The sequence below is a fragment of the Acartia tonsa genome, chromosome 11 (genome assembly GCF_053477335.1).
Source record: "Acartia tonsa isolate MP-2025a chromosome 11, ASM5347733v1, whole genome shotgun sequence".
NCBI lineage: Eukaryota > Metazoa > Arthropoda > Copepoda > Calanoida > Acartiidae > Acartia > Acartia tonsa.
In genome coordinates this window covers 46,461,270-46,475,377 of record NC_137270.1, presented here as the reverse complement: position 1 = coordinate 46,475,377, position 14,108 = coordinate 46,461,270, and the positions used below count along the sequence as shown (strand labels likewise).

Genomic DNA, 14,108 nt, shown 5'->3' with positions numbered 1-14,108 from the left:
TTTTAAAAAACAAAAATTCATAATTGAAGGGGGCAGTCGGTGGACAAATTGGAGATGATGTATATGTTTGTGGGGGTAGTTCAGGTATGCTTTTGTTACTGGGGGGTTGTGCCGACTCAAATGTCACTTGGGGCCGAAAAATAGGCGGAATGAAAAGTCGTCTTCAAAAAATGGAAATTCAGACATGTTCTTCTATTAGGGAAAAAAATTAGATATTTTTTAATACGGTGGTGTAGATTGGTAGATATTTTGTAGATTAGACGAAGATAGATAGGTAGATAGACGAAATTTTAAGGAAACTTCTTTTTTGTTGGCTGGTTTTAATAGCACTGTGAAGATTTCTAAAATAATCAATAACGACATAATAAAATAAAACATAATTTATTTTCACATAAAAAATTGCAGGAATGCATTTATTATTACTTACACCATATTGTCATGTATTCTAATCAAATCCCTTTACCTATTAGATGAACGAAATGACCAATAAGTCTATGTTATCAACATACATTGACGACAATTTTTTATCCACATCTATTTTATATACATTGTTGCAGGACCTTTTGGTGATAGAACAGTGCACACAACATGTTTCATCAAGAACATAAACTCGTTAGGTAAGAAGTATTAAACGAATGCATTTATCTATTTTATCATAGATTAGAGGCCTCTAGTGGCACTTTATATGTGTTTTTTTTAATACAATACCTATCTATGTTGCTTTCAAGTTTACCTTGCAATGTAGCATTGAAATCTTGTTAGGTAAATTTTTTTTTATTTTTTTGTGATTTCTCTTTGGAGGGTGGTGGTGCCCTCCCCCAAAATAGTTATAAGCCTTCCCAGGACCTATGAGAAGCTACCCTGTTAGTGAGATCCTTCAGTACAAACATACAAAAGGGTGTCCCATAGTGGTTAGCGCACTATGCTGTGGTTGGGAGAAACTGAGCTCAAGTCCCCACATAGACTTTGCACTTGGTTGACAATGCTGTCGCAATTTGTCAGATTATGATCACGCAACCTTCCCTAAGATGCCCTAGGGTTATAAGGGGGGAGATTTGTAGGAAGTTAGGATTCTACAAATCAAGCAGCTCTAACCATACTTTTGTGGTAACCGCCTCGGTTAAATGGCCGTTACCCAAGTTCAAATGACTACGGCAGTGCGAACAGACGTGGACACGTATGATTATAGAGAAGCTGGGCTTCTCTAGCTATCACTAAAATAACAAACAAAGTCTATTCAGATGTTACTTTATTCAGGGTCTAAAGGTTACTACTTTATAATACAACAAATAATAAATACACAGATTGGAATAAATAATACTAGAGCAAAATCAATATAACTATATATACATTAATCAAAATAGGCAACAATGATCCCCCATCCCTGGAAAGGGGTGGGGGAACCAAACAATGCAGCTTAGCCACAATGCGGCTGTCAAATCTATCATTAATTTTAAAGCATGGGGAGGGGTCAGGTGGACCCCTTCCCTGGTACTCGGGGGAGGGCCCTCGGCCCTCCTCCGAACCAAGGTCAGGGTTGCCACATAACATGGCTCAGGGTCGCCGAATACCACACTTTCCCTCATCTATGCTTCTCGTATGAGAGTGCCATTAATTAGGGTGGCTTAATATGGAACACCTGCCAAAACTCTAGGCCAGTGTGATGTAATAATTGAGTAGCTTCCACGAGAATTGCGGGTCAGCTTGTAATGTAACATAGAATACAATCAGCTGTGCGCAAAGCTTACCATTCTAAGATTGGCCAAAGGATTCTCATTTCCAGTCGCCGTGTGCATCTGAGTCCTAACTTCAGAGAATCATGGCTACAACAACAACAACAACAAACATACAAACACACAGACAAAAAGACAGACATACATGCTATTACTCTCGTATAAGGATATAAAAAAATGAGGAAAAATATGTTTTTAAGTCCAGGTTAAAAGAATTCTTGAATAGTTATTTTAGTATTTTAGTATTATAGACAGCTTTCTGTTGATAGTAAAAGTAAAAATCTTAAGAAAAATTCCAGTTTTATTAAACGTGAGGGGTCTAAAGCCCAGACTAATAGTAGACAATTGTCTATAATACGATACGTTATATGATTTTTCAGGGGGATATTAATCGGTTTGAGACAATAGTGGACGTGTATTTATATTAAACTCAAATAAATTCTACAAAATGATAATTATTTTCCTAGGTATTGGTGATTGGCTCCAGAGCAAAGATTGGGTTAAGGGTGAAGATATGCCTCATAAAACTTCACATGCTGCATACTCAGTTTTAGGAAGGTAACAATTTCGGATCATGGAAAAAAACTAAGTAGCGGGTTTCGTCCTTTTTTTCGTCGCTTTTGATAGGTTAGGTAAATGCTATTGGTTATTAATAGACTAAAACTACTATCCATAACTACATATACAGAAAATAGTGAATTCGATTCGCGATTTTAAATGACAGACCTCACTACATTATTGAAGCAAAGCTTCCAGATTAACCCTATTACAGGGGGGGGGGGGGGGGGTCATCAAATAAGCCCTATTCCGAGGGGGATGGGGAAGGGGTAGGGGCGTAAAGGTTTATATCCTCCGGAATATGGAATAATTACAAGCTTGATTACTGAATCAATGTCTTTTGTACATCTTAATTGTTGAATTATTGTAAAAATGATTGATGAAGTGTCTTATAAAAATGACGTCATACAATACAATTGACTAAGGATACGCCAGTATACATTTTATAAAAACATTTGGATCTACTGCAGTTCACGGTAAAATATTGCTGGTAACGAATATTGCCAAAAATCTATGAATTTTATAGGCTGCTAGCTGCCAAACGGCTGAACGTACAGATCATGCCCGCCCACTGTTTTAAGCGGCATAAGAAGGCCTACAAATAATCTGGAATAGCCATAAATCAATAATGCATAATTATCTCGAAGTGCAGAGAAATGCGCGAAAAAGGCCTATTTTACGCGTTTTTTCTTCAGTGAAGCTTTCCCTGTGCATCATTGGATCTTGGATATTCCAGATTATTTGTAGGCCTTCTTATGCCGCTTTTGATCAATAATTATATAAATATATACCTGCCTATTGGTCATTTGTAATGTATGACGTCATTTTTCATTAGGCACTATTGGCTGCTTCATGATTGATTGTTATCAATGTTTTTTAAAAGCGAAGCTTTTCTATAATTAAGGTCGGTCCGTATGTCCGTAACGGATACTTTTGTCGTTAATTTAGGCATGTTAGAATTGTCCTATTGATTTCAAACTTTGCATAGTGATTCCTTTAGTAGTTAGGTACGATTTATAAAGCGTAGCAACTCTATAATCATTACCAAAATGTCCGTACGTCCATTTTGAACATGTTGATTTTTTTACTTTTTTAACAACAAATTTTTATGTGATTTAATTATCCGATTGATCTGATTTTTGGTATATTGATTCCTAAGACAACAAAGTATAAAGTTATAAGCGAAGCAAATCTTTATCAAGTCCTAAAAATGTAAGTATATCCATAAACATTATCCTGTATTTCAATAAATTTACTTACAATTTTGCTTTGACTCTATACTAGGGTTGGGCCGGATATCCGGTGAGGCCGGATATCTGGTCATTTTCAATATCCGGCCGGATACTGGATATTGAAACTATCCGGCCGGATATCCGGCAATATAATTTTTTATATTTTACAACAAAAATTTCTGCTTTTTTAATTATAAATGGCTGTAATTTTCTTATTAGTGAAGCTATAAGAACAATTTTTTCTTAATATGTTTATCTTTGCGTAAATTTTATATTAGAAATCTCAAAACATAAATTTGGGCGGGGGCAGCAGTTCTTGGCGGCAGTCGGCAGGTAAACAGCAACGGATTTTATGAAATTGTAATATTTCATGAAGACATATAAAAAGCCTAAATTTAAAATTTGAAGTGTCTAAGTCAAACATTGCTGTCACAGGAACCGTTTAAAGATTTCTGGAGACCTAGAGGTTCAGGACTCGCAGGACTATACCTGGAACCTGAAATCGACTTGAACACCTATTTAATACCTATATTTGCGACAACTTTTGTTTTATAAATTCTTCCAATTTTTAACAACTACAAAAAACCCACCCCTCTCGGAGAGCCTCGAACCCACAACATACGGATAAGGTAACCAACATTCTATAAATGAGCTATGAAGGAGACCAATTATCAATGGTGAAAAAAGACAAAGTAGACAAAAAATTAATTCTTATAGATTACTTTAAAATTTTACACATTTTCATGTCTGTCATTGTAGCTCAGGGGTAGAGATGAGGTTCCAATATTTCTAAAGACTAAATATCATTTTCACTCTCTGAGATAATAATTAATATTTGGTATAAGTAAAAAATATTTTTAAACATTTACATTATATCAAAAAGCTATTGCTTGCCAAAGTATATAAGATTGAAAAAAATATTGTTTCAGTGGTCAGTCTTGAACCACCCACCTTGAAACTTGACATCTGAAACATGACGCCTTAACCAAAAGAGCTAATTCAGCATGACACAATAATATCTGTTTTACAGCCTTAATTAACATGCCTAACATGCCTTGTTTCAGTGGTCAGTCTCGAACCACTCACCTTGAAACTTGACATCTGACACCTAATGCCTTAACCAAAAGTGCTAATTCAGCATGACAAAATAATTAGTAGAGCCTTAGTTTCAGTTGTCAGTCTTGAACCACCCACCTTGAAAATTGACATCTTAATCCTGATGCCTTAACCAAAAGAGCTAATTCAGCATGACACAATAATTATTGTTTTACAGCCTTAGTTTACATGTCTAAGTTTATAAAATTGAATAAAATATTGTTTCAGTGGTGAGTCTTGAACCACTCACCTTGAAACTTGACATCTGAAACCTGACGCCTTAACCAAAAGAGCTAAATCAGCATGAGACAATGATTGGTGTTTCACAGACTTAGTTTACATACCAAAGTAAATAAGATTGAAAAAATATTGTTTTACAACCTATTTTAACATACCAAAGTATATAAGATTGAAAAAAAATATTTTTTCAGTGGTAAATCTTGAACCACTCACCTTGAAACTTGATATCTGAAACCTGACACCTGAACCAAAAGAGCTAATTCAGCATGAGACAATGATTGGTGTTTCACAGACTTAGTTTACATACTAAAGTAAATAGGATTGAAAAAATATTGTTTTACAACCTATTTTAACATACCAAAGTATATAAGATTAAAAAAAAAATATTGTTTCAGTGGTAAGTCTTGAACCACTCACCTTGAAACTTGAAATCTGAAACCTGACACCTTAACCAAAAGAGCTAAATCAGCATGAGACAATGATTGGTGTTTCACAGACTTAATTTACATACCAAAGTAAATAAGATTGAAAAAATATTGTTTCAGTGGTCAGTCTTAAACCACTCTCCTTGAAACTTGACATCTCAAACCTAATGCCTTAACCAAAAGAGCTATATCAGCTTAAGATAACAGTCATTGTTTTACAGCCTTAGTTCATATGACAAAGTATATAAGATTGAAAAAAATATTGTTTCCGGTGTCAGTCTCGAACCACCCACATTGAAACTTGACATATGAAACCTGATGCCTTAACCAAAAGAGCTAAATCAGCATAAGGTAACAGTGACTGTTTTACAGCCACAGCTTACATGTCAAAGTATATAAGATTGAGAAAAAAAATATTGTTTCAGTGGTCAGTCTCGAACCACCCACCTTGAAACTTGACTTTCCAAACCTTACGCCTTAACCAAAAGAGCTAATTTAGCATGGGACAATGGTCATTGTTTTATAGTCTTATTTTACATGCCAAAGTATATAAGATTGAACAAAAATAATGTTTCAGTGGTCAGTCTTGAACCACCCACCTTGAAACTTGACATCTGAAACCAGACGCCTGAACCAAAAGAGCTAAATAAGCATAAGACATCAGACTCGGTTTTACAGCCTTAGTCTTCATGCCAAAGTATGTAAGATTGAAAAAAAATATTGTTTCATTGGTCAGTCTTGAACCACCCACCTTGAAACTTGGCATCTGAATCCTGACACTCTAACCAAAAGAGCTAAATCAGCATGAGACAATGAAATTGGCAACCTGTCTTAGATTCAAATGAAACTAATCAATCTTATGAAATATTCTTGAAAACCTTTTTAAATCTCCTCAATGAACATATCCCCGAAAAAATTATAAAAACCAACAAGAATAAAAATCCTTTAAACTCGTTCATGACCCATTCTATTCTAAAATGTCGCAAAAAAAAACTAGTTCTTGCTAAAAGGTCTAAGAGAAGTTTAGCCGCCAGGGGTATTTATATTTTGTATAGAAACACCTATAATAAGTTGATTAAAACAGCAAAAAAACTTAACTACAGGGATAGAATAGTTAAAGCAAAAGGTAATGGTAAAAAAGTATGGGAGGTAATAAAGGACACAATGGGAAAAAAGAAGGAAAATGATTGTATAAATAAAATAATTGTCAACAATACAGAAATTACAGATAGTACAAAAATTGCAAATGAATTTAACTTACATTTCCGGGATTTAGGACCCAACCTTTGCCCTTCAATCCCAAGAACTGAAATAAATTTCAAAGACTATCTGCCACCCAGGAACCCAAATTCTTTTTTCTTTCATCCCTTAATCCCTGCAGATATTAGAAAGTATATTTTATCCTTCAAACCTAAAAAATCTATTGATGACAACTCTATATCTATGTTTTTATTAAAGAAAGTTGCTGAGGAGATATCAGGTCCACTTTGCCACATCTTTAATCTTTCACTTTCAAATGGCAAATTGCCAAACTTAATGAAAATCAGTAGAACATTACCCATTTTTAAAGGTGGACTTGCTTATCTCCTCGACAACTACAGGGGAGTAAGTTTAATTTGTAACTTCTCAAAGATATTAGAAAAAATTGTATATGAAAGGCTATTTAAATTTTTGAATGATAATAATATATTAAATAAGATGCAATTTGGTTTCAGATCAGGGGTAAGCACCACGCACGCCATTCTTAACATGGTCAATATGATCACGGACTCCCTGGCATCGGGTGGAATGGCCTTGGCTGTTCTGCTCGATGTCAGGAAGTGTTTTGATCTTATTGACCGTGACATTTTATTGGTAAAACTAGAAAATTATGGAGTGCGTGGTGTTGCACTTGACTGGTTCAGGGATTATTTTACAAATAGGAAACAACGTGTCCATGTTAATGGGTTTGTGTCAGAATTCTTATGTGATATAGATTTAGGGGTGTTACAAGGGTCAATTTTAGGAATAATACTTTTTTTATGCTTCATAAATGATATTTTTTATTGTAGCAATGAAATAAATTGTAACCTTTTTTGTGATGATAATGGTTGTCTTATTAAAGCAAGAACCTTTAACGAGTTAATAGCTAAATGTACAACTGAACTGCCTAAATTAATTTCTTGGTATTGTGCAAATCGGTTACTAATTCATCCACAAAAAACTAAGGGTATCTTATACACCTCCCCCAGAAGTAGAATAAACCTAGACCTAATCAATAAAAGAATTAATTTCCCTGTTGCTTTAGATATGAACAATTATGATGAAAATTTGCCCGAAAACATTACTCCTCTAGACATGATCCCCAATCAAAAGGAAGATTCAACAAAATTATTAGGTCTAATGCTTGATAATAAGTTAAATTGGAAACCTCATTTTAAAAAAATGTATGCAAAAGTTGCAAAAGCTGTCTATTCTTTAGCTCAAATGAAAAATATTTTGGATAAGGCTCATTTAAAGTTGTTATATAATTCATATGTAAAAAGTAACTTACAATATGGCAGCTGTTTCTTTTTTATGGCAAGTGCACATGTTAGAGCTCCTATTTTTAAATTACAGAAACAATCTATAAGAACAATTTGCGGAGTTGGGCACTTAGCTCATACTGCTGAACTTTTCAGGGAAGAAAGGATATTACCTTTTGATCAACTTATTAGGTACAACATCATTAAACTTATGTTTCATTATAAAGCAGGCAAACTTCCTGAGATATTTAATGGTTTTTGGAAGTTAAACAGTGAAGTCCATAATTTAAATTTAAGAAACCAACATGATTTTCACATTCCCAATTTTCCTGCTGTTTATCTTAGCAATCATCCAAGATATAAGTTTGCCGCTGAGTATAACTCAATCCCTGAAAGTTTAAAGAGTATTAATAACGAGAAACAATTCTTAGAAGGTTTATTTAACTTCTTATTAACTACGATTAACCATTAATATAGACATTCCCACATTTTTTTTAATAGTTTCACTTTAGCTTTTTATCTTTAATCAAATTTTTCTTAAAATGCTTTTTCAAAAAGTTGCAACTTATAAATTATTTTTGAGTTCTAACCAGATATATTTGGGGTATCTCTCATTCATTGTTTTGCTCTTTTTTTTCAAATAAATCCTCTATTTTATTTTATTTTCTTTTGTTGATGTTAATATCAAGCTAACCTTTTTTTCTTTCGTTTTCACACTCTCAGAAGAATAAATTTTTATGTAATTTTATAACTGCTTTCCTATTTTAGTTGCTAGTCTGCGTCACCCAGCATCCATGTCCAATGTCACTGTGCCCTCCTGCTATGTCAAATGATCCATGTAGTTAGCCATGGCTACATGAGTGGGCGAGATCAAGGAACACACAGATACTGCTACTAAGCACCTGGCTCTTGTACGTGGGGCCGCCACATTTTTAAGGTGGTTTCCCCAACATCTTAAATAAGTACACCATGGTCAGCTAAGTGTGAACCCGCACAAAATTAATATCAAATTCAATAAATTTTGAATCCTTCACTAGGTAGCTAATCATTTTTATTATTAAACCAATTGTAAAGTGCAGCAGGTACTTAGCAGTAGCCTGCTGTTCTATTGTATGTACTGCTACGTTTGTGCGGGGCGTAATTCGCACATTAATAATAATAATAATAAATCTAATCTAATAGTGTTTTACAGCCTTAATTTACATACCAAAGTATATGAGATTGAAAAAAAATATTGTTTCAGTGGTCAGTCTCGAACCTTTCAACTTGAAACTTTACATCTGAAACCTGACACCTTAACCAAAAGAGCTAAATCAGCATAAGACAAAGATCAGTGTTTTTTAACCTACTTTTTTTTAATAATAATTAATATTTGGTATAAGTAAAAAATATTTTTAAACATTTACATTATACCACTTAAATATCAAAAAGCTATTGCATGCCAAAGTATATAATATAAAAAAAAATATTGGTTCAGTGGTCAGTCTTGAACAACCCACTGTGAAACTTGGCATCTGAAAACCTAAGGCCTTAACCAAAAGAGCTAAATCAACATGAGACAAAGGTTGTTATTTTACAGCCTTGGTTAACATGCCTAAGTCTAAAAGATAGAAAAAAATATTGTTTCAGTGATCAGTCTCAAACCTATCACCTTGAAACTTGACATCTGAAACCTGACGCTTTAACCAATAGAGGTACAACAGCATTGGACAAAGATTATTGTTTTATAGTCTTAGTTTAATGCTAAAGAGAGAGAGAGAGAAAAGTACATATAAAAAACATAGATTTCAGGACAAAGGAAAAATAAAATAACGCAGCATTATTTACACAAAAACCCACCCCTGTTTATGTTACAACATGTTGCGATGAACACAACATGTTTTCAAAAACATATTCATTGACGTCTTTTTCAAAAAAATCTAAAGAGGTCAAAATAAAGTATATGAATTAAAATTTCAGTTTGTAAAGATTATTAGATAAATTTTAAATTGGTTATTAAACCATGCCAATATGAGGTGGGTTTTTAGAAAAAGAATGCCACAAAAGGATTTTATAGTAATATAGAGCGTATTTTATATTGTAAAACCAAAAAAAGTAAATAAAATATTGAATAAACCTAGCCAATAGCGAGATAGTTATATCGAGCCAACTCTAGTATTTCATATGAGGATGTACAACTATAAAATATTTAAGTATTTGATAACATGAAATGCTTTGTTGAAGCAAAAAAAAATGTTTTTACTTTTCACCTGAATGACCTTGCCAGGTTTGCTGGCATTCTGTGCCCGCCAGGAAGGAGGTATTCAAAAAATTCAAACTCTCAGTTATGTGTCATATCCATATTTCGAAAGCCCTCTGCCTTTTATACAGAGAAAATGCACAGGGGGGGGGGCATGTGTTTGTTGCCACCTCCCCGCCCATCCTCCAACAGGGGTTAATATTACAGATTGAGGGTAGTAATAGTTTATTAGATTAATTGCTTAGAAGAAAGATCATTTAATAGTTACATAATTTTTAAGTTTTAACCTTAATCCTTATAATAAAGTAACAGGATGTCTATCTGTTTGTCTATCTGTTTGTCTATCTGTTTGTCTGTCTGTTTGTCTGTTTGTCTGTACTGAAGGATCACGCTAACCGTTGAACTGATCGGGTTCTCCTTTACAGGGTAGCTTCTCATAGGCCCTGGGAAGGTTTATAACTATTTTGGGTGAGGGTACCACCACTCTCCCAAGAGAAATCGCCTGTAGAAAAAATACCCCCCCCCCCCCAACAAAAAAAAAAAAAAAATTTAATTTTTCAACTAAATATAAAAATAAGGGGCGTCAGCCTCCCCTAAATTTTTTTTCTTTCTTAAATCTGAAATAAAAAAAATGGTTATCAAATTCAACTCCCCCCCCCCTCAAGTGCCCCTAGAGGCCTCTAAGGGCGTAGCCGTCAGTTTTATATTATAAGACGTCAGTAATTTGGCCGGCTATCCGGCCGGATATCCGGCAATTTGGCCGGAGATCCGGTAGTTTGCCGGATATCCGACGTTGGCCGGATATCCTGCCGGATACCGGAAATCCGGCATTTGAAATCGGCCGGATATCCGGTATCCGGCCAAAAAAACTATCCGGCCCAACCCTACTCTATACATTTATATTCTGATTATTTAGTCAATTGTATGTGTTCGGTGGGTATAAGAAGCCAGTTTGTGATAAAGTTCCACAGGTATCAGATTAATTATTTCGGCGCTTTCACTTAAATTATCTTGTTGGGCACTGATAAATTTAACCCCCATTAGAAAATGATTATAATAGTATTTTTGAAATAGCTTTTTAAAGGTTAATTTAGGTCAGGTTAGGTTATATTGGGTTAGGTGATTGCCCCACAGAATTAGACAATTGGCCCCACAGAGTTAGAGCCCCTCGCATGGACTATAAATAGGAGAAAAGCAACTGTGAAAAGGATTCGCCCCTTAAGGTGCGTTGCCACTAAAGGGACTATACTCCATAATTCATTTAAGAGCTTTATCAAAATCACTCTTAGTTTGGTCAGATTTCTTGACAATAAATAACCTTTTAAACTTTGATTTTCCTCTTAAATCTAACCAAAACTATTTTGTAGGTGCAAGTGTACAATTCTAAGAGGTATGTTTAATTATATTTTTTTAAAAATTACTGATAACAAACAAAATCATCGTTGTTACATTTAAATTATAATTTTTTTACTTTTTTTCCTTCTTATTTCATAAAATTTGTCTTTGCAGATGTGTTTATTTATCCTCTGCTTTTTTTCATAACAATAATTTTTTTTAAAAAATTCGTATTGCATCTATAAACATAATTTATTCGTAGGTCCACCTGTTTATGTGTACAGCAAAATGCATATTAAAATATTTTTGACTCAACACTCCGAAATATGTTTCAAAAGTACTAATTTATATTCATTTCTTATTAAAAAAATATGTATAAAAATGCAGGACATTAAAAGTTAAAAACTATTTGTAAATTCTAACAAGTATGTATTTAGCCAAAGATGGACAGCTAGTTTCTTTATGGATCCACCAGAAGAATTTGGAGGCTATGGTTGTGCTGCATCCTCAGATACCAAGTAGGAACTTTCCTTCAATGTTAATATCGAGCATTGAAACCCTCTTTTTGAAATAAACAAAAAAGTTTATAAATATAATAATTGGAGACAGTTTAGCTCTTTTATGCTTCATCCCTTGGAGTGGGGTCCCATTATAATCTTTAAGGAGAAGACAATTGACAATAATTCATATCATATGAGTAGAAAAATTATAGTGTAAATTATAATCGATAGTAGAAAAGTTTAGACATTAATAGTTTGTACAACCCAATCATGATTTAATAATTGTTTTCAGAATTTATGTAACTGGCGGGTTTTATGACAGATCCTATTTAGAACCTGGAAATTGTAAGGTAAGGTTTTTCTCATTATCTATTTAACTATCTATCTATCGGTCTATACTCATAATTTTCATCTTTCTTTTCATCTATTGTAACATCATATTAATCATTATATGGCTTCAAAAAAAATTGTCATCCGTTGGATTAGAACCGGTTCTTAGCCACACTGAAAAATCATGTATAGCATCGTATTTCAGACAATTTTTACGGATAGCAAAAATACAAATCATAACATTAATAGCATTTTGGACCTGGGCCTTATGGGGCTCAATAAACTAGTTTTAATCTTATTATTTTTCATTTTGATATCCGCGGAAAGCTGTCTATAAATTACAAAAATCTTTTCTATTACCTATGTTCTGTTCTTTCTGTCTTCAATTTTCTTTTTTAGAATTATATTAGAATCCCTGCCCCCCCCCCCCTTTTTTTGTAGTCAAATAACCCAAAACCTTTCAATCCCCCCAAAACTTTTTTAGGAAGAACCATCAGACGAAGAATTAACTAGTTCAAATAGAAAAATTGGTAATTTATTTGTTAAAAAAATTTACAATTTTTTACTTATTTTTGTGTTTTTTCTTTTATAAAAAGATGGTATAAATCGATTTATAATTACTTGGATGTTGCACCAGACTCTTATGTACTCTGATAAATTAATACTCACAGCTGTGACAATATCCCCCCCCCCCCATCCACCCTGTTGCACCATCACCTTTCCCTCACCCTGGAGGAACGAGATGACCAATAAGTCAAGTCCATATTAGCAACTTAAATTGACGACAAATTTCTTCCTGTCGCTATATCCAAGTAATTACATATCGTTTGATTGAGATTAAACTAAATTAAGAAGAAAAAGTAACCTTTTTACAGAAAATTACAGCAATACCGTCCAACTATTTAACCCTAAGAGTGGAATTTGGGTAAAGGTAAAAGATTAATATTATTTCAAAAGAATGTGTCCTAACTTTTGTGATTTAAAAAAAAATAGCTAGTCGGTGCTTTTAGTACATGGTAGATATAAAATGATCCATACAATTTAGATATGCGTTTTTTTGTAGACCTCTTATTTTTGAAATTGGTTTTAAGTTACTAAAACGCAACAAAAAAAGAAGAAAATTGCCATTATGAACAAAAATAATAAGATCTTTAATTTGACACTGTGATATAGACAAACAGCATAAGCTAATGATAGAGTAGACTTAATGTTCAATTCAAAATGCAAACAGATTTTCAAGTATTTATTATATCGGATTAAATGCAGTTTTTGAGTAAATAAGATTATATATTGATACTATATTTAGAAATGATTAAATATGTTAATAAGTCAAAACTACTGATTATTTAAAGCTGGATAGTTCTGAAGTAGCAGGATGTCTGTCTGTATATCAGGACACCAAACAACAGGATGACTGTCTGTTTAATTAATACGATGTATTAATTAACTATGCACTTTGAAGGGGTAGAATATCTGCCTATGCAAACTATCTAAAGTAGTAGGATGTCTGTAAATAGCTGTATTGGTCTTAATAAAGACTCGAACCCAAACCAGATAATGTTCTGTGTTAGGACTCTCAATATCAACTGACTTAAATATATTTTCTCTTTATTCTTTCTGAGAGCAATTAAAGAGCAATTAAGAGTAACAATTAACATATGGTCTGCAAACTTAAATATATGACATCACAACATAAATATATGACATTTACCCCCTTCTGAAACCATCCAGCTAAGCATGGTTTCACCATCCATCAGGTTGATCCAATAAACTAGGATCAATGTCTTCACTGGGTGAACCTACATCGAAATTAACCCCGGCCTCCAGTCCTTCCTCTCCTTCACCCACTGGAGGAGGAGTATTCAGCGCCCCTCCACCAACCTCAGCCGAAACGCCCACTGTTGCCGCTATGACAGC

General features: G+C 33.7%; 1 protein-coding gene across 1 annotated transcript in view; it reads left to right on the top strand.

Moving 5' to 3' along the window:
* The first annotated feature begins 33 nt into the window (after positions 1-33).
* The window catches only part of LOC145332032 (uncharacterized), a 29,299-nt gene continuing 15,224 nt past the window's right edge, over positions 34-14,108 (top strand). Inside the window, exons 1-9 of the mRNA XM_080176940.1 lie at positions 34-84; positions 558-617; positions 2,201-2,291; positions 10,943-10,997; positions 11,394-11,416; positions 11,799-11,879; positions 12,154-12,211; positions 12,676-12,721; positions 13,067-13,122. Coding sequence (XP_080033066.1) covers positions 2,248-2,291; positions 10,943-10,997; positions 11,394-11,416; positions 11,799-11,879; positions 12,154-12,211; positions 12,676-12,721; positions 13,067-13,122 — 363 coding nt within the window. The 5' untranslated portion in view covers positions 34-84; positions 558-617; positions 2,201-2,247. The remainder of the gene's footprint in view (positions 85-557; positions 618-2,200; positions 2,292-10,942; positions 10,998-11,393; positions 11,417-11,798; positions 11,880-12,153; positions 12,212-12,675; positions 12,722-13,066; positions 13,123-14,108) is intronic.